General features: G+C 39.1%; 1 protein-coding gene across 36 annotated transcripts in view; it reads left to right on the top strand.

The window, feature by feature from the left end:
• Positions 1–21,000, top strand: part of Abi3bp (ABI family member 3 binding protein) — a 230,040-nt gene that overhangs the window by 69,168 nt on the left and 139,872 nt on the right. For all 36 annotated transcript variants that reach the window (XM_052159205.1, XM_052159202.1, XM_052159201.1 and 33 more), the window contains exons 3-4: positions 6,448–6,516; positions 17,607–17,739. In XM_052159205.1, the coding sequence (XP_052015165.1) occupies positions 6,448–6,516; positions 17,607–17,739 (202 nt within the window). The remainder of the gene's footprint in view (positions 1–6,447; positions 6,517–17,606; positions 17,740–21,000) is intronic.

Raw genomic sequence — 21,000 nt, 5'->3', positions numbered from 1 at the left:
GGGTTTTGAAATGGCGCCATTTTGGAGACACTATGAAAGTGTTTCCTTCCGGACATGTTAGTAGACTGTGAAGAATGAGTGAATACAGCAGAGCTCTGAGAACATTTGGTTCCGAAAAAAAAAAAAATCCCTCTGCTTTAGAGCTTCTTCACACCATCAGAGCTGAGTTTCCATGTTTTCATGTTTCCATGTTTTCTTTCCCGCCCATTTCACTGCGTGAGGAGCAGGGGCAGCTTCTCACTGCTGTTGTCAACCCTGAAGACTCCTCTGGTTGCATACACTGACCAGACTTTTTAAGCTCCCTCAGATGAGGTCTGCGACCACCTTCAGTGGCAGATAGCCACATCTTTATTGCGTTGCCAGTGGTTCTATGATAGGGCTGGCCACACTTCTGTAGATCTTTTATACTTTGTTGTGATTCCAGTCCCAGAGACTAAAGCATCCAGAATTTTCTTTGAACTGAGAGGCATTGCAGTGTGTTCTGTCAGACTGGGCGCAACCTCATCATTTAAGCGATTTTGTACTATTTGATGGAAATACTTACCAAACAGTACAGAGTTCGCTTTCAAATTGTCCCCAATTATTATTTTTTTTTTCAGGCAGAAAAGGAGAAGGTTGATTCACACTAAAACACATGCCTGCTGTAAATAATTTTGTTAAGTAAAAGAATCAGTCCTGTAAATAGATTTATTAATTCTCTGCTGAAAAAGTATAAGGTTTCAAAAAAAAAAGCTGGTTTGCATTTATGAACCATGCTGGTCCCCAGTCCCTAATGGTTTCTCCATCTTTCCTGCAAAGTTCTATTTACTCCTTTTTTCAGAATGTGTTAATTAGATAATTGCTGCTTTTCAGGATTAAAAATACATAAATAAAGCCTGAACTCAAACTATGTCCAGGTCTAGCCTGAGCTCAGTTCACCAAGTCTTTCTAGAGAGACTTGGAAATATTCTAAAAGGTGGGCTCATTTAGTTTCTGATAATAATTGTTCTATAGATATTGTTTTTCAGCACCACTAGCAAAAAGCTAGTAGTCTCAATGACTTATTAAATTTACTACCTTATATTTGCTTCTGCTTGACAATATATTTTGAAGACTTTTTTTACAGAGGTATCTGTGAATGAGCCTGGTGTGTAATTTTTGAGGGAGGGAAATGGATTTGTATTTTAGAATCTGTGATGCTTGTTTTTATTCATTTTTAATTATTTTCTTCCCATATAATCTGTCCTCCAATCCTATAGAAGACATATATTCAAAAAATTGATAATATTGCTAACATAACTAGTACAGTACAAATTAGTTACTAGCATATCATCTGTAGAATGACAAATAAATTTAACCACCATGGCATGCTCTGTGGAAATAGCCACTGTGGTTGTCTCTACTTAGCAAAATAAAAAGTGCCCAGTAAGGTCTCTGCCTTATCTCACTAATAGCCAAGCAGCATTGGCTATTAGTATTATTTCTTTATTATGTAGGGGTTACCCTGGCTTATTTAGTGTTTGTGTAGACATCTACGGGGTAGGAGCTTTGCACAACAGAAATGCATGCCATTGTGACGTTCAGAACAGTGTACCTTGCTAGACTGGAGTCTTCTAATAGAAGCAGATCTAAAATCTGAGAGTTAGAATTTAAGTGAGGAAACTATAGCAAGATTATATCCTTGAGTTAAAAAAATAATATATGTGGGTAAATGACTTTAATATTAAATGGCATTAAAAAGTAAGCTCTCTTATTCCCTACCCTAGGGCACTTAAAATACTAAGCAAATTAAATTTACCTGGACAGTATCAGTGTGCAGGATTAGCTGCCAGAATTACCAATTTAAAGTAACTGCATCCTATGTAAATTTTCTTGCACTGATATTTTAATTGCACATATTCCCTAAGTAATGATATAATTACTTTTGGCAGAATGTTTGCTAAGACCAACCAGTAAATATTCTCAGTCTGCTACAAATCCAAAAGGAATTCATAGTGCAGAGTGGAATAGAAATATTGATTTTAGTTGGCCTATCTTCCCATGTCTGTATTTCCAAGAGAGCATGAACATTACTGAAACACTGGAGGTTGGGAGCATTTAAAGAAAGGCAAGGCTGAGTACACACACCCAGGGTGCCACAGATTTTGACACACTGCCTCAGACTATGCAAAAAAGACTGGGAACACAAACAGATTTTAAATTGTTCCCATGACCACGTTTGGATCCTGGGCACTGTGTTTGGCATCTGTATTGCTCTAGTATTGCAAATTCTTTTCAAAAAGCCACCAAACCATAATTAAATTAGTCTGTCTTAAGGAAGTAATTAAAAGTGAGCTCTAAGGAACTCCACAAAATGAGCAGCTTAGTATAAAGCTCACACTGACCCTTGTTTTCTGGAAATGCACTTTTGAGACTTATTAAAGGGGCATTTTGAAGACTAGATTAAGATATTTAAAAAACCAAACCAAACAAACAAAAACAAACAAACAAAAAAAAAAAACCCAAAACCTTTAGCCAGGCGGTTGGTGGCTCATACCTGTAATCCCAGCACTTGGGAGGCAGAGGCAGGTAGATTTCTGAGTTTGAGGCCAGCCTGGTCTACAGAGTGAGTTCCAGGACATCCAGGGCTATACAGAGAAACCCTGTCTTGAAAAAAACCAAATCCAAAAAACCAAAAAAAAAAAAAAAAAAAAAAAAGATATTTAGATAATTGTAAGGCTACCTACAAAACTAACATTGAGAGTCCCTATTTCAAAAAACAGGGTTGATTATCATTAAAGAGTAAATCTCTTCCACCCATAGTCTCTATCATGATTTTGTCACGTGTTACTACTAATTAATGTAATTTTAAAGGAGGAAAACTGTAAATTATAGGACTTGGACCTTTGACCTTAGTAGTGCACAAAGTCCATTTTGAGTTCGAATTTGAGACCCTTTAACTCTGAACAGCAGCACTAGGAGTGCATAATGAGCACTTTGTAGTGCCTGCATGCAGAAGAATTCCTAAGCGGAGTTGTGGAATGTGCACAGAGCGTCCCAACTTTTATCTCACTTTTAACCCAGGCCTGCATATTGGGTGGGTGTTCTTTTTAACTTGGGAATGAGGGAGAACTTAAAGGGAATTATCCCGTCTTCCACGTTTCTTCTAGGTTGGCTAACACAGCAAGCATGGGTACAAAGGGATTTCTTGCTGCTTGAGTTTCTTTAAACATCACCAACCCTACTACTTCTTACTGAAGCAAGTTCTGGGTACTGTGATATACAGGGGCTGCTGGTGACTCTCTCCACTCCGTCTCTCTGAGCCATGATAGAGGGTGTGTGTTCTCTTCTACTGTGTTGTGTGGTATATGGCTACATGTGTGCACGCACACTGGTTTGTGCATGCTCACGTGGAAGCCTGACCTCTACTTCTAGTATCATCTACTACTTTCCCCCTAACTTTTTGAGGCAGGCTCTCACTGAACCTGGGTCTTGCTGCTGGTGGAATGTTTTACGTGAAGAGTGAAGCAGAAATCCAGGGACAACTGGTGTATTTGGCTCCATTTGCTCTCACGCATGCTCCATTGTCCCATGAGACTTAATTTTACGAAATCAAAGTTCAAAGATCAAAATGATAACAATCGCAGTGGGTAGATGAGATGACTCAGAGGGCTAATGTGATTTTCCCCAAGCCCTGTGACCTGTTTGATCCTTGGAACTCACACGGTGGAGAGAACTGACTTCTACAAGTTGTCCTCTGACCTCCACATTCCCACCCACATATAAACACACACACACACACACACACACACACACACACACACACACACACACGAGATACTAAAAAATTAAAGGGATCTCAAGATGGTGTAGACCCAAACATGGGGTCCCTTTGAAGGGGACAACTGTGTATGTTGCATGCCTGTGAAGCTGACCTTGTCTCAGTGAGCTCACTATTGTACAAGATAATTGCCCAGGATGTATAGGATTAGTGTGATGTGACATTAGTTTATAAAGTTATTAACACAGTTTTCTGCACACAGAAAGTATGTATTACATAGTAGTTTATTAATATCTGTATTGTTCTGCATCCTTAATAAGCTCACCCAATGGTGACTGTGTTCTGTTACTAAATTTGGATTAAGAATTTCTCTTATGTGAATTTCAAATAAGCGAGATACACTTTCAGGCCTATGAGACTCGGAAAAGCTTGAACACCTTATCTGCGCATTGGTCATGAGGCACGTTGTTTCTCAGGCAACAGAACCTGAGGTGAGTCTAGGAGTATCCTGGGTTGCTTTCCTCAGTAACTAATATAGCAGATTTTATATAGCAAATGGTAAGATGCCAACCAGTCTCCAGCCATGAAGCTGGCTAAATGTAGCCTTGGAAAAGAAGGCCTCTATATATCCACAAAGGGTAAATGTAAATTCACATTAAAAACAAAACAAATGATGAGTCAGAAGTCTCAGGTCTTCAAAAGGTAAACTTGGATGTATTTTAAATTCACGAGACTATTGCCCATAATTATCATATACTTTTCTTTTGTTTATGTTCTCTGAAGAGCAAAACCTAGTCTTACTCTGTGGCCCAGACGGACTTCAAAGTCACTCTGAAACCACAGATGCTTCAAGTTTGTAGTATCCTCCTGCCTCAGCCACTCTGGCACTGATCACAGGCAGTAGCCATCACACGTGGCTTAGTTTCACTTACATTTGTGTTCATTGTTTCATTTTCTTAGTTTTTGTCATCTTTATTTTCTTCCATTTTTTATTTTATCTATATTTGCTACTTCTTTACTTATAAAGAATAACTTTCTACACTCAAATAAAAATAAGCCCAAACCCAAATATTCTTAATCTAATGCATCTGAGTTGATAGAGAAGATAGCTTTCTTTAAAGTTTATCTTTTCAAGACAACAAAGAGGGCTTGAGTGGAGATCTTGCAGCAGATTGGAGACAGGGCCTGAAGGGACGTCCACCATCACTGAAATCCCTAGGATCTAGGAGAGACACCATAGCTGCCCAGGGGCTAATTTAAATCTGTCCTACTCACTGGTCAACATATTGGACTCTGGTGTTAATGTAATGTTAAAATAACATGCATGGTTAAAATAAAATACAGAAAGTGAAAAAGAAGTCTTGAGTTCTCAAAGTTCCTCAAGAAACATTGTGGTGATAACTCATCAGCCAGTTCAATAGACTTGCTCAAAGAATGTTACATATAGATCCTATATGTATTTCATTTGTTTGTTTATGTACATTTTATCAATTAGTTGTCTTGAGTATATTTGTTTTTTAAAAGGCTATTTTGTAAATTACTTAATCCTTATTAAATACACATACATATCTTAGCCTTAACATCACTTTCCAGCCTTTTAGCTGAGATTTAGTATGGAATAGGATTTAGCATAATGTTACTTAAGACCTAAATATTTTTTAAGGATTGTCTCTTATACATCAATGATAAACTGCAGTGGGTGGCCCAATACCCATGCATTACAGGGCAGCAAAACAGGGCTCAGTGAGGTACAAAAACATGAATTGGGGATGGGAATAGATTGAATCCAGGAGATCTTAGGGGAAGAAGCGGGAAATAAATATTATTAAAATAAATTGTATATATGTTTGAAAATTTCAAAGAATTAATAAATATATTAAAAATTATATCTGGGTGGTGCAGTGTCTCAGAGGCTAAGAACACTTGCTATCTTGTGGGGGCCCAGGGTTTGGTTTGCAGCACCCACATGGTGGTTTACCATCTGTAACTATAGTTTCTGAAGATCTGATGCCCTCTTTTGACCTCGGAGGGTTCTAGGAAAGCATGCGGTGCAGGTATGTGTGTAATGAGTGTGTTGGGTATACTATAAAATTCAGAAAGGCTTTCAAGAGGGCAGTGGTAGAGGGTTTGGAAGGACTGGCCATGAAGCGAGAGATGAGTCATAAGGGCTGGAAAGCTATTGTTTTTTTTTAAGTTTCAATTCTTAGATTTTTATTCACCTTTAGTTATGGATAGATGCATACAATGTAATTGATGGTGAAAGTGTCAAACCTCAAGCAAAGCTGAATAGCTTGAGAATGGACATTCTAACTGTATAGACATTCACTGAGATGCATAGCATGTATGACTGCGCAGGTATTTTGAGTGGTTTCCTTAAACTAGCTGTGTGATTTGTGTGTGTGTGTGTGAATTAATAAGAATAAGGCAAGTTTACTTTAAAAAAGAAAGGTCTGTGTAGCATTTTCTTTTTAAAGACCTCTTCCCCACCCATGCCCATTTGGATTAGAAAATATGGACTTAATTTTCATTTCTAAAACTTAATGGGCTTTTAAGGAAGTATTGATTTTCCAGTTCTTGAATCTTCTCCTTCTCTGGTACCGGGGTCAGAGAGAGTTTAACACCAGAAAATGTTCATTTGGGACATGAATGTGCTAACTTCTATGCTTGCTCTGAAAGAATTTTGCTAAAAGATACTGTTGTTGTTTCAGATGCAGAGCCAAAGTATCTGATAGTCGTGCGACCTGCCCCTCCTCCCAGCCAGAAGAAGTCCTGTTCAGGTACTGTCCTTGCACTGGCTTTTCCTGTAGTTAACTCTGCACCATGAAACTTCGCCTTCTGCCACACGCCAGAGAGGAAATACCATGGCAATATCTCAGCTGTGCAGTTATAGACGGTTTCAGTCCTGAGGCCACAGCTTACCCTGTGGGAGGAGTCGCATTGGCCTGGCCTTAGAGACCTCTCGGCACAGGTTGGCACTGCCATTTCTTGGGACTGTTTAAGCTGAGGTTTAGACAGTTAACACACCCTCTCCACCCTAGTTATTGGGTAAGTGAGTTACATAGATCCTGACCTGTGGTCATTTGTCATTTTGGGCTAGTTCCTACCAGCCTGTTTCTATTCTGTAAGAGTGGCCTTTAACCTTCTTTTTGGCCTTTCAGATTTTTAAGAACAAAGCTTTATGGTCTAACCTGGGCTAAAGGAAACCATTTGTGTTTGGAAAGGATAACTCCTTTCTGTATATACTAATGAAACTGGCACTTTGGTTTTATTTACTCTGTGACTCTCCCTTCTGTGCATTTCTCAGACCAGGAAGTCTGGAGGCAGACACTAGATAGCATACATATGAATAAGAGTGAAATTTCGGAGTTACTGTGACACTGCTGCCAAAACAAGAGCTGAAATGACCTTGAAAACATACCTCTTGGTACAGCTGTGAGAGATTACCTTCCAGGCATGCCTGTGGGCGCTTATATCGATTAGATTAATTGAAATGGAAAGACCTATTCTAACAGTAGGCAATACAGCTCCCTGAGCTTAGGTCCTGAACCTAATAAAAGGGAGAAAATCTCTGCATGCATGAATTCATACTCTGTTTCTTGATCTTGGTTGTGCCCTGACCAACTATTTTAAGCTCCTGCATCTTTGATGCAACCATAGCATATCCTTCTATGCTAGGATGGGATTGCCCTTGAATTGTGAGCCAAAGCAAACCCTTCCTCCTTTAAGTTGCTTTTGCCAGGGTATTTAATCATAGCAATGGGGAGGGGGACCTGTAATGACAAAAGATTCAAAGCTTGCAATGTTCAATTAGTAAGACTTTATCAGAGCATGAAGGAAAACATGTAAAAGCTGTGCATGGACATCTTTTTTATTTTTTTAAAAAATTTATTGATATATTTATTTTCATTTCAAATGATTTCCCCTTTTCTGGACCCCCTCTCCCCGAAAGTCCCATCAGCCCCCTTCCCTCCTCCTGTTTTCCCACCCAACCCTTCCCACTTCCCTGTTCTGGTTTTGCCCTATGCTGCTTCACTGAGTCTTTCCAGAACAGGGGGCCACTCCTCCATTCTTCTTGTACCTCATTTGATGTGTGGATTATGTTTTGGGTATTCCAGTTTTCTAGGTTAACACCCACTTATTAGTGAGTGCATACCATGATTCATCTTTTGATTACCTCACTTAGTATGATGTTCTCCAGCTCCATCCATTTACCTAAGAATTTCATGAATTCATTGTTTCTTTTTTTTTCTTCCTTTTTTTTTCATTCGATATATTTTTTATTTACATTTCAAATGATTTCCCCTTTTCTAGCCTCCCACTCCCCGAAAGTCCCATAAGCTCCCTTCTCTCCCCCTGTCCTCCCACCCACCCCTTCCCACTTCCCCGTTCTGGTTTTGCCAAATACTGCTTCACTGAGTCTTTCCAGAACAAGGGGCCACTCCACCGTTCTTCTTGTACCTCATTTGATGTGTGGATTATGTTTTGGGTATTCCAATTTTCTAGGTTAATATCCACTTATTAGTGAGTGCATTCACCTTTTGAGTCTGGGTTACCTCACTTAGTATGATGTTCTCCAGTTCCATCCATTTGCCTAAGAATTTCATGAATTCATTGTTTCTAATGGCTGAATAGTGCTCCATTGTGTAGATATACCACATTTTTTGCATCCACTCTTCTGTTGAGGGATACCTAGGTTCTTTCCAGCATCTGTCAATTGTAAATAGAGCTGCTATGAACATAGTAGAGCATGTATCCTTACTACATGGTGGGGAATCCTCTGGGTATATGCCCAGGAGTGGTATAGCAGGATCTTCTGGAAGTGAGGTGCCCAGTTTTCGGAGGAACCGCCAGACTGATTTCCAGAGTGTTTGTACCACTTTGCAACCCCACCAGCAGTGAAGGAGTGTTTCTCTTTCTCCACATCCTCTCCAACACCTGCTGTCTCCTGAATTTTTAATCTTAGCCATTATGACTGGTGTAAGGTGAAATCTCAGGGTTGTTTTGATTTGCATTTCCCTAATGACTAATGAAGTTAAGCATTTTTGAAGATGCTTCTCCGCCATCCGAAGTTCTTCAGGTGAGAATTCTTTGTTTAACTCTGTACCCCATTTTTTAATAGGGTTGTTTGGTTTTCTGGAGTCTAACTTCTTGAGTTCTTTATATATATTGGATATTAGCCCTCTATCTGATGTAGGATTGGTGAAGATCTTTTCCCAATTTGTTGGTTGCAGATTTATCCTTTTGATGGTGTCCTTTGCTGTACAGAAACTTTGTAATTTTATGAGGTCCCATTTGTCAATTTTTGATCTTAGAGCATACGCTATTGGTGTTCTGTTCAGAAACTTTCTCCCTGTACCGATGTCCTCAAGGGTCTTCCCCAGTTTCTTTTCTATTAGCTTCAGAGTGTCTGGCTTTATGTGGAGGTCCTTGATCCATTTGGATTTGAGCTTAGTACAAGGAGACAAGGATGGATCAATTCACATTCTTCTGCATGCTGACCTCCAGTTGAACCAGCACCATTTGTTGAAAAGGCTATCTGTGGTATATCTACACAATGGAGTACTATTCAGCCATTAGAAACAATGAATTCATGAAATTCTTAGGCAAATGGATGGAGCTAGAGAACATCATACTAAGTGAGGTAACCCAGACTCAAAAGGTGAATCATGGTATGCACTCACTAATAAGTGGTTATTAACCTAGAAAACTGGAATACCCAAAACATAATCCACACATCAAATGAGATACAAGAAGAAAGCAGGAGTGGTCCCTGGTTCTGGAAAGACTCAGTGAAACAGTATTTGGCAAAACCAGAACGGGGAACTGGGAAGGGGTGGGAGGGAGGACAGGGGAAGAGAAGGGGGCTTACGGGACTTTCGGGGAGTGGGGGGGGGGCTAGAAAAGGGGAAATCATTTGAAATGTAAATAAATTATATCGAATAAAAAAAAAGAATGAAAAAAAAAAAAGAAAAGGCTATCTATCATTTTTCCATTGGATGTTTTCAGCCCCTTTGTCGAGGATCAAGTGTCCATAGGTATGTGGGTTCATTTCTGGATCTTCAATCCTGTTCCATTGATCTGCCTGCCTGTCACTGTACCAATACCATGCAGTTTTTAACACTATTGCTCTGTATGATTGCTTGAGGCCAGGGATACTGATTCCCCCAGACTTTCTTTTGTTGCTGAGAATAGTTTTAGCTATCCTGGGTTTTTTTGTTATTCCAGATGAATTTGATAATTGCTCTTTCTAACTCTGTGAAGAATTGAGTTGGGATTTTGATGGGTATTGCATTGAATCTGTAGATTGCTTTTGGCAAAATGGCCATTTTAACTATATTGATTCTACCGATCCATGAGCATGGGAGGTTTTCCCATTTTTTGAGGTCTTCTTCCATTTCCTTCTTCAGAGTCTTGAAGTTCTTGTCATACAGATCTTTCACAAGTTTGGTAAGAGTCACCCCAAGATACTTTATACTGTTTGTGGCTATTGTGAAGGGGGTCATTTCCCTAATTTCTTTCTCAGCCTGCTTATCCTTTGAGTATAGGAAGGCCACTGATTTGCTTGAGTTGATTTTATAACCTGCCACTTTGCTGAAGTTGTTTATCAGCTGTAGGAGTTCTCTAGTGGAGTTTTTTGGGTCACTTATGTAGACTATCATGTCATCTGCGAATAATGATAGTTTGACTTCTTCCTTTCCAATGTGGATCCCTTTGACCTCCTTATGTTGTCGAATTGCCCGAGCTAGTACCTCAAGTACAATATTGAAAAGATAAGGAGAAAGGGGGCAGCCCTGTCTAGTCCCTGATTTTAATGGGATTGCTTCAAGTTTCTCTCCATTTAGTTTGATGCTGGCTACCGGTTTGCTGTGTATTGCTTTTACTATGTTTAGGTATGGGCCTTGAATTCCTGTTCGTTCCAAGACTTTAAGCATGAAAGGATGCTGAATTTTGTCAAATGCTTTTTCAGCATCCAATGAAATGACCATGTGGTTTTTTTCTTTGAGTCTGTGTAGTGGATTGCATTGATGGATTTCTGTATATTGAACCAACCCTGCATTCCTGGGATAAAGCCTACTTGATCATGGTGGATGATCGTTTTGATGTGTTCTTGGATTCGGTGGGCAAGAATTTTATTGAGTATTTTTGCATCGATGTTCATAAGGGAAATTGGCCTGAAGTTCTCTTTCTTTGTTGGGTCTTTGTGTGGTTTTGGTATCAGCGTTATTGTGGCTTTGTAGAAGGAATTGGGTAGTGTTCCTTCTGTTTCTATTTTGTGGAATAGTTTGAAGAGTATTGGTGTTAAGTCTACTTTGAAGGTCTGATAGAATTCTGCACTGAAACCATCTGGTCCTGTGCTCTTTTTTGGTTGGAAGACTTTCTATGACTCCTTCTATTTCATTAGGCGTTATGGGACTGTTTAGATGATCTATTTCGTCCTGATTTAATTTTGGTATTTGGTATCTGTCAAGGAAATTGTCCATTTCCTCCAGATTCTCCAGTTGTGTTGAGTATAGGCTCTTGTAGTAGCATCTGATGATTTTTTGGATTTCCTCAATTTCTGTTGTTATATCCCCCTTTTCATTTTTAAGTTTGTTAATTTGGATACTTTCTCTGTGCCCTTTGGTCAGTCTGGCTAAGGGTTTATCTATCTTGTTGATTTTCACCAATTTTGGTATTTGGTATCTGTCAAGGAAATTGTCCATTTCCTCCAGATTCTCCAGTTGTGTTGAGTATAGGCTCTTGTAGTAGCATCTGATGATTTTTTGGATTTCCTCAGTTTCTGTTGTTATATCCCCCCTTTCATTTCTAAGTTTGTTAATTTGGATACTTTCTCTGTGCCCTTTGGTCAGTCTGGCTAAGGGTTTATCTATTTTGTTGATTTTCTCAAAGAACCAGCTCCTGGATTCGTTGATTCTTTGTACGATTCTCTTTGTTTCCAATTGATTGATTTCAGCCCTGAGTTTGATGATTTCCTGTCTTCTACTCCTCCTGGGTGAATTGGCTTCCTTTTGTTCCAGGACTTTCAGGTGTGTCCTTAAGCTGCTAGTGTATGCTCTCTCCATTTTCTTTTTGGAGGCACTCAGGGCTATGAGTTTTCCTCTTAGCACTGCTTTCATTGTGCCCCAAAGATTTGGGTATGTTGTGCCTTCATTTTCATTAAATTCTAAAAAGTCTCTGATTTCTTTCTTTATTTCTTCTTTGGCCAAGGTGTCATTGAGTAGAGTATTGTTCAGCCTCCATGTGTATGTGGGCTTTCTGTTGTTTTTGTTGCTATTGAAAACCACTCTTACTCCATAGTGATCTGATAAGAGGCATGGGATTAGTTCAATCTTCTTATATTTGTTGAGGTCTGTCTTGTGACCAATTATATGGTCGATTTTGGAGAAGGAACCATGAGGTGCTGAGAAAAAGGTGTATTCTTTTGCTTTAGAGTGAAATGTTCTATAAATATCAGTCAAATACAATTTGTCCAAACCTTCAATTAGTTTTACTGTGTCCCTGTTTAGTTTCTGTTTTCCTGATCGGTCCATCGAGGAGAGTGGAGTGTTGAAGTCCCCCACAATTATTGTGTTAGGTGCAATGTGTTCTTTGAGCTTTAGTAAAGTTTCTTTTACAACTGAGGGTGCCTTTGCATTTGGCGCATAGATGTTCAGAATTGAAAGTTCTTCTTGGTGGATTTTTCCTTTGACTAGCAAGAAGTGTCCTTCTGTGTCTCTTTTGATGACTTTAGGTTGAAAGTCAATTTTATCTGATATTAGAATGGCTACTCCTGCTCGTTTCCTGTGACCATTGGCTTGTAAGATTGTCTTCCAGCCTTTTACTCTAAGGTAATTTTTATCTTTGACACTGAGGTGTGTCTCCTGTATGCAGGAGGGTCCTGTTTCCTTATCCAGTCTGTTAGTCTATGTCTTTTTATTGGGGAATTGTGACCATTGATGTTAAGAGATATTAAGGAATAGTGATTATTACTTCCTGTCATTTTTGATGTTCTTTTTATATTTGAGTGGTTATCTTCTTTTGGGTTTGATGAAGGAAGGTAACTATCTTGCTTTTTCCAGGGTATAGTTTCCCTTCTTGTATTGGCGTTTTCCTCCTATTATTCTTTGTAGAGCTGGGTTTGTGGAAAGATATTGTGTAAATTTGGTTTTGTCATGGAATATCTTGGTTTCTCCATCTATGGTGAATGAGAGTTTTGCAGGGTATAGTAGTTTTGACTGGCATTTGTGTTCTCTTAGAGTCTGCATGAGATCAGCCCAGGATCTTCTAGCTTTCATGGTCTCTGGTGAGAAGTCTGGTGTGATTCTGATAGGTCTTCCTTTATATGTTACTTGGCCTTTTTCTCTTACTGCCTTTAATATTCTTTCTTTGTTTAGTGCATTTGGGGTTTTGATTATTATGTGATGGGAGGTATTTCTGCTCAGGTCCAGTCCGTTTGGAGTTCTGTAGGCTTCTTGTATATTCATGGGCATCTCTCTCTTTAGGTTAGGAAAGTTTTCTTACATAATTTTGTTGAACATATTTGCTGGCCCTTTCTGTTGTAAATCTTCACTCTCATCTATACCTATAATCCTTAGGTTTGGTCTTCTCATTGTATCCTGGATTTCCTGGATGTTCTGGGATACAAACTTTTTGCATTTTGCATTTTCTTTGACAGTTGAGTCAATGGTTTCTATGGTATCTTCAGCATCTGAGATTCTTTCTTCCATCTCTTGTATTCTGTTCTTTATATTTGCATATATGGCCCCTGATTTCTTCTCAAGGTTTTCTATCTCCAAAGTTGTCTCCCTTTGTAATTTCTTAGTCGTTTCTACTTCTGTTTTTAGATCCAGGATGGTTTTGCTCAGTTCCATCATTTGTTTGTTTGTGTTTTCCTGTAATTCTTTAAGGGATTTTTGTGTTTCCTCTTTCATGACTTCTGCCTGTTGACTCAAGTTCTCCTGCATTTCTTTAAGTTTTTTTGTTTGTTTGTTTGTTTGTTTGTTTGTTTTTGCCTTTCTTCTTTATTGGCTTCTATCTCTTGGGCCTTATTCTCCTGCATTTCTTTAAGAGATTTTTGTGTTTCCATTATACGGGTTTCTAGCTTATTCATGTTCCCCTGTATTTCTTTAAGAGATTCATTCATGTCCTTTTTGTGTTCTTCTAGAAGCATCATGAACAGTGATTTTTAAATCCAAATCTTGTTTCTCTGGTGTTTTGGCATAACCAGGACTTGCTGATGTTGAAGAGTTTGGTTCAGATGCTGCCATATTGCCTAGATTTCTGTTAGTAGTGTTCCTGCGTTTGCCCTTTGCCATCTTGTTCTCTGGAGCTAGTTGGTCTTGTCTCTCTCTGGTGTTTCAGCCTCCTGAGAGACTCTAGGGCTATTTCTGCAACACTGGATGGCAGGGTTTCCCCTGTTGCAGATTGCTGATGTGCTGTCCTTCTCTTGGGTGCTTTTGCAGCCCTAGTGTGTTTTGCCCCAGATTGTGACTGTGAACCAGATGGTGCCCGTTTGCTCCTTCAGGGAGTGCTGAGGGGTGTGTGCTGCAGGGACCTTTTCTGCATGCTGATCACTCTGCTGGCCAGTGGAACTCCTTATTTATAGTAGCTAGAAGCTGGAAAGAACCAACAATGGAGTACTATTCAGCAATTAAAAACAATGAATTCATGAATTTTTTAGGCAAATGGATGGAGCTGGAAAATATCATCCTAAGCAAGGTAATGCAATCACAAAAGAATACACATGGAATGCAATCATTGATAAGTGAATATTAATTAGCCCTGAAGCTATGAATACTGAAGATACAATTAGCATATCAAATGATTCCCATGAAGAAGAAAGAAGGGCCCTAATCATAAAAAGGCTTGATCCAGTATTGTAGGGAGTGCCAGGACAGAGAAAAGGGAGGGGGAAAGATAGGAGAATGGATAGAGAGAAGAGGACTTATGGGACATGTGGGGGGGGGGGGACTGGGAAAGGGGAAAGCTTTTAGAATGTAAACGAAGAATATAGAAAATTAAAAAAAAAGAATCTTGATTGAAGGTAAGGGGCAGATACAGGTTGGAAACAAACATGAGGTGATTATACTTTTCGTCCTTCTTCTAAGGTGACTATTGTGAATGTAACACAACAGCATTATTTTATAAATGGACAATAAAAGCCAGAAAAGTTTCAAAGGTGTCCAAGGTTACATAGAATGCAAGTTCAAAACTCACATCTGGGTTCCTTGACTGCTTTCTAATTTTTTTTGAAGTGCATTGTTGGTTTAGTTCATGGTATATGAAGAGATGAAATCTATATGTGTGTGTATATATAAAAATATATAAATATGTATATATATGTAAATACATATAATTATATACATTAGTATCTATATACATATATACGTGCATGTAAAAATAAACATATATACATGTACACACACACACACACACACAGACATATATATATGCCTCTTGCCTCAAGGCAAAGGGGAAACTCAGTATCTCAGGACAGTATTTCAAAGTTTTGAATGATAAGGTCAAATGTGAGTATGATCATTTTAGAATCTAGTTTCAGACAGCTATTCAGTGAATTGTTTGTTTATGTAAGACTGATCATATAAATAATCACTTATAGGAAAATCAGACTCCTGAGGCTTTTATAATTTCCGAAGAGAATTTCAGCTCTTCATACTCAGTGAGCTGCACCAGGATGCACTTCAAAGAAAGTTAGAAAATAATCAAGGAGACCCAGATATTTTTGTCCTTGCATTCTGTGTAACCTTGGACACCCTTGAAACTTTTCTGGTTCTTACTGTTCATTTATAAAATAATGCTATTGTATTACATTCATGACAGTTCACTTAGAAGCAAGAAGAATAGTACAATCACCTCATGTTTGTATCCAAGCTATGTCTGCTCCTACCTTCAATCAAGACTCTCATCTCTCCTTCTTGGAGATCACATGTGGAGCATTCATGTCACAATCTGCACGATGACAGATGCACCCGGGAAGGCTTATAGAGAAGAGTACTTGTGTGTTTGCACCTAATTAAATGACTACGATCTTCATAAATACTTTAGACCTCATCAAGAGGTCAGCTCTCCTAGTTATATTTCAAGTCTTCTGTTACTATGGCAAGTACCTGAGATAATCACCTTAGGAGAAAAGGTTTAGTGTGGCCCATAGCTTGGAGGTCTGATCCATAATCGCTGGGCCCCATTCTTTAGGCTATGGTGGGACATGGCAGCAGCATATATGTTCACCTAATGAGCAGAATGCAAAAGACAAGAAAGAGCAAGAGACTGGGATTCCACGATTGCCCTTTCAGGGTAATCCTTTCAAAAATTGAAACTCTTTCCATTATTTGCTTACTTGTAGTAACTTCTAGTTCCAGTATGGGATGAAAGACCAAGCCATTAGCTCATGGACTTTGGGGGAGAGAATTACTCAAATCATAGAACAATATGTAATAAAAGTTTACTGTTTATTTTTTAACAATTGAAGGTGTTTGATAACTTTACCATTAGGAAATGCCAGACAGTTAAGGATATAGGCTTGCTCTGCTTTGAACATTACACCATGTGTACAAGATGCAGTACCCCATAAATAAGCCAACTGCATTAGAACGGGAGCATTTTTATACCACTAGGTTGTGTTGGTTCTGGAATCAGAGGCTTTCTTCCTGGGGTCATAACTGACAGAACTTAAAGTAGCAGATGTGACACTCTTTAAGAGCATTTGATTCAAATAGTCACCATTGCACTCCCTGATGGGGTCCTGTCTTACCCACTTTAACAAAGGTCCCAGGCACTGTGCTGTCTTGTTCCAAGCCCACTATGTTGAGAAGGCAGAAGTTCTTCCCATAATGAACACAGTATGCCCAGTCTCATGAAGTAAAGGAACTCAGTGGGAATGTAATTTTATGAGATTTTAGTTTTAGAATTTTGATTTTATTTCCCCTGTTGTTGAAGGTCCTTCCTTTCCCTGTCTTCTCAGTGCTATTGAGTCACATTATTTTGAAAATTGTAACGCTTACTCCCTCATCATTAGCCCCATGGGCTTAGGAAGATTCTATTATCATTGATTAGTGTAACTTGTGGTAGTTCCCAGATACAATTAATCAATCAGAACAACTGTGCTTTCTGTATTACTTACACCTTACTGGTATTATTAAAAATGTAGGCACCTTTCTTTTTGTGTGCTTGCTATAAACACATCTATTATATATCAAGGGAATTTATAGTTTAAGTTATATTTGGAAATATAACATTATTATACTTAATATTAAAATAATTGATATAATATTAATGATAAATAATATGACATGCAACTGCTATAATAATTTTATTTTCTCTTTGGAGGGTATTAATTCATCTCAAAGGCATATTTTTAACTTCTCTCTGAAAGCAATGATGCAAGTGGCCTATGTGTATACTCAGAGATGAAAGTATTTGTGTGTCTACTTCATTAATCATAGTCAATACCTTTATAACTATATGACTCAGGGAAACTAAAACTAGGTATCATTGATAGCATATGGTTTATAAATTGATATTTACTTGAACATGTTGTATGCATATATATACATATAAACATGCTACCCAAGATCAATAAAGCATTTCCTCTGACTCATGTTTAAATTCATGAACAAAAATTAGTTTTGTAGACTATATGAAAAGCTATAGCATTCTCAAAGATTTTATAAAGCATTATATATTTTTTTTAAAAGAAAGCACACTCATAGTGACCAGAAATGACTCAGAAAAATATCTTGTTGACAGTATAAAAGCCAACCCAAACGGGAAAGGAATATCTTTCTAAGTCATCTTTACGCACGCTTTTTACTCCAAATATTAGTCTAAAGGCACTATGTCTAGGATTAACTATGTGCCACCTCCACAGGTAAATCTCGGACTCGCAAACCTCTCCAGCTGGTGGTGGGGACATTGACACCAAGCTCTGTCTTCCTGTCCTGGGGATTCCTCATCAACCCACACCACGACTGGACATTGCCGAGTCACTGTCCCAATGACAGGTAAGTCCCCAAATGGAAGTTAGCTTTTATTGCTTTTGATGTAGTGACACGTGTGTAGGAAAATGCACAAACTTTGGACACTTAGCATTTACTTATCACCTATGAGCAATACAGTTGGTCTAGGTATGAGGGGTACATTAATATCTAAGACAGGGACCCTGCCATTGAAAGCACTAGGAGAGGGTGACCCTATAGGAAGACCAGCAGTCTCAACTAACCTAGACCCCTGGGATCTCTCAGATACTGGTCCACCAACCAGGCAGCATACACTAGCTGGTATGAGACCCCCAACACATATATAGCAGAGGACTGCTGGGTCTGGACTCAGAGAAGATGCGCCTAACCCTCAAGAGACTAAAGGCCCTAGGGAGTGGGGAGGTCAGGTAGGGTGAGGGTGGGGTGGGGGACATCCTTTTGGAGATGGTGAGGAAGTGTGGGATGTGGATCAGTCAGAGGGTAGACCAGGAGTGGGATTAAGTCTGGACTATAAAAAAATGATTAAAGAATAAGTAAAAAGAAAAATGAAAACAAAACATATAAATGTGTTTACCAGCAAATGAGTCAACACAAGGCGAAGGGGCAAATACCTAATAGGCAGTGTTATGCAAAAACACAGAGGAGTTGCCTATGGAACTAAAGAATTATATATGTGTGTGTATACACACACACACACACACACACACACACACACATTTCATAAATATGTGTACTTATAGTGATATATGTATGTACAGTTATGTATTGTGTGTGTGTCCTTTCAAATAATCTAAAATATTCCTTATTTCACTCACTAGTAAGCCTATGACATATTTTTCTTAGTTGGTCTTGAAAGTACTTATATTTTTATGATAATTCCAGTTGTTAGTATATACCAATGCTGAAAAAAATAAATACATAGACATAGGACCTTACTCAGTAACTCAGGCTGGCCTTGATCTTCCTGCCTTGGCCTCCCAATTATATTGTTGATGTGAAATTTGAAGAATGCTTGAAGCTGAAGGCCTTGAAATCTGGGTTCTAATCAAGATACATCACTGTTGCCATGGTTGGGGACCATGTGGTACAGACACTGAAGGTCCCCTACCCCAAGACATCATTGGATCAGAAATTCTGAGTGTGGGTTAAACCATCTCTGTTTCAAAAAAAAAATTCCAAATGATTCTGATGTCCACTGATGTTGGGGAAAAGTGGCTTAGGAGGCTGAATGTGTGCACAACAGGAGAATTAAGCGGAGGTGAAGGGACCGCTTTCTTTGGCAAAACTAACAAAAACAGTTATGTTTTTATATCACTGCAAATCATTTTTCCTTAAGCCCAACACACGGTTTGTCTCTGTCGGTAAATAAGCAATGTGTCAAACACTGGACCATGATCCTAAGTGGCTTATATGTACTACTTGCTTTTCATAAATATTTACTGCATAAGTATCAAAATTCAAAAGTCTTGACCACATGAGCTTGCAAAATTTTTAAGCTTCAATACTAGTTTATTTTTTTTATTGGATATTTTATTTACTTACATTTCAAATGTTATACCCTTCCAAGTTCCCCCTCTGCAAACCCCCTATCCCATAGTCCTCCCTCTGCTTCTATGAGGGTGCTCCCCCACCCACCCACCTAACCACCCACTTCCACCTCACCATCCTGGCGTTCCCATACACTGTGGCATCAAACCTTCACAGGACCAAGGGCCTCTCCTCCCATTGATGTCCTACAAGTCCATCCTCTGCTACATATGAGACTGGAAACATGGGTCTGTCCATGTGTACTCTTTGGTTGGTAACTTAGTCCTTGGGAGCTCTGTAGGGTCTGGTTGGTTGACATTGTTGTTCTTCCTATGGGATTGCAAACCCCTTCAGCTCCTTCAGTCCTTTTTCTATCTCTTCCATTGGAGACTCCATGCTCAGTCCAATGGTTGACTGTGAGCATCTGCCTCTGTATTTGTCAGGCTCTGGAAGAGCCTCTCCAGAGACCGTGATATCAGGCTCATGTCAGCAAGCACTTCTTGGCATCCACAGTAGTGTCTGGGTTTGGTGTCTGTATATGGGATGGATGCCCAGGTGGGGCAGTCTCTGGATGGTCTGTCCTTCAGTGCTCCACACTTTGCCCCATATATGCTTCAAGACACTTAAAAAGACTTTTTAAGTTCTTGTTTAAATATACTAGGAATTATTTCGAATTTGAGAAAGTTTGCGTTCCTACCTTAAAGAATCAAGGTATAATTTAAACACAGTAAAACTATAAAACTTATACAGTTTGAGTTATATGACATTGTGTATTTGATAACATTAAGAGATAGAATACAGTTTCTATTCTCTTCACCATGGGCAGCTGTGGATCTCTGTGTTAATCACCATCTACTGTAAATAGATGTTTCTCTGATGAGGGTTGAGAGATGCCTTAATCTATGGGTATAAAGGTTAATCATTAGGAGTCTGTTTAATACCATGTCCATTTAGCAGGCTATTAGGTTCTTGCTGAGGTACTATGACCTCTCCAGCCCAAGGTTTGTGGCCCAGTAATGGTGCCAGGTAGGGGTTTCATCTTGTAGCATGAAACTTAAATCCACCAGAATGTGATTGGTTAGTCCCATGATGTTCATTCCACAGTTGCACTTGTGAGCATGTCTTGCAAGGCCAAGCATTACTGTAATCTTCAGAGATCACAGTTAGGCAAGATGGTGATTACTTTCTCCTCTGGTAGCATGCATAGTGCCTTCAGACACCATGAGAGCAAGCCAGTAGCATAAGCATGAAACTTCCAGGTCAAGACCAGCTTGGTTTCTCCATGTTCTACCAGGAGTAGGGTCTTAGTTTTAAGTTCTGGAAGGGAACAAAAGAGCAGTAGCAATGTTTGGGGGTCTATGGGAGCTCTCTGGGCGACATCCAAAAGAAAAAGCCCCTTCCTAGAGGTGGAAATTTTATCTACTAGCCTGTGAGTTCTAGTAACAGTGCCAAGCTATGGGCAGGAAGTGATGGTGGTTCTAGTTAGGGGCTGGGGGGGGGGAATGATAAAAACATATTGTAGGCAATTCTCAAAAGAACTTATTTATAAAAGAGAGAAAGTAAATGAATAGAATTCTAGAAAGTACCCACCCCTAGAAACATCCTCTGGTTGGATTTTCAGTCACTATGGATTAGTTTTGCCTCCTCTAAAAACCTGTATAAATGGGAGAGCATTGTAAGGGAGGGTTTGTCTGTCTTCTTACTTCCAGCATTCTTTTGAATTGTGTTTCTAACATTTCAGGTGTCAAAGCCTATCCT

Source organism: Apodemus sylvaticus, chromosome 15 (assembly GCF_947179515.1).
Source record: "Apodemus sylvaticus chromosome 15, mApoSyl1.1, whole genome shotgun sequence".
Classification (NCBI taxonomy): Eukaryota; Metazoa; Chordata; class Mammalia; order Rodentia; family Muridae; genus Apodemus; species Apodemus sylvaticus.
This window is presented reverse-complemented; position numbering and strand designations above follow the sequence as displayed.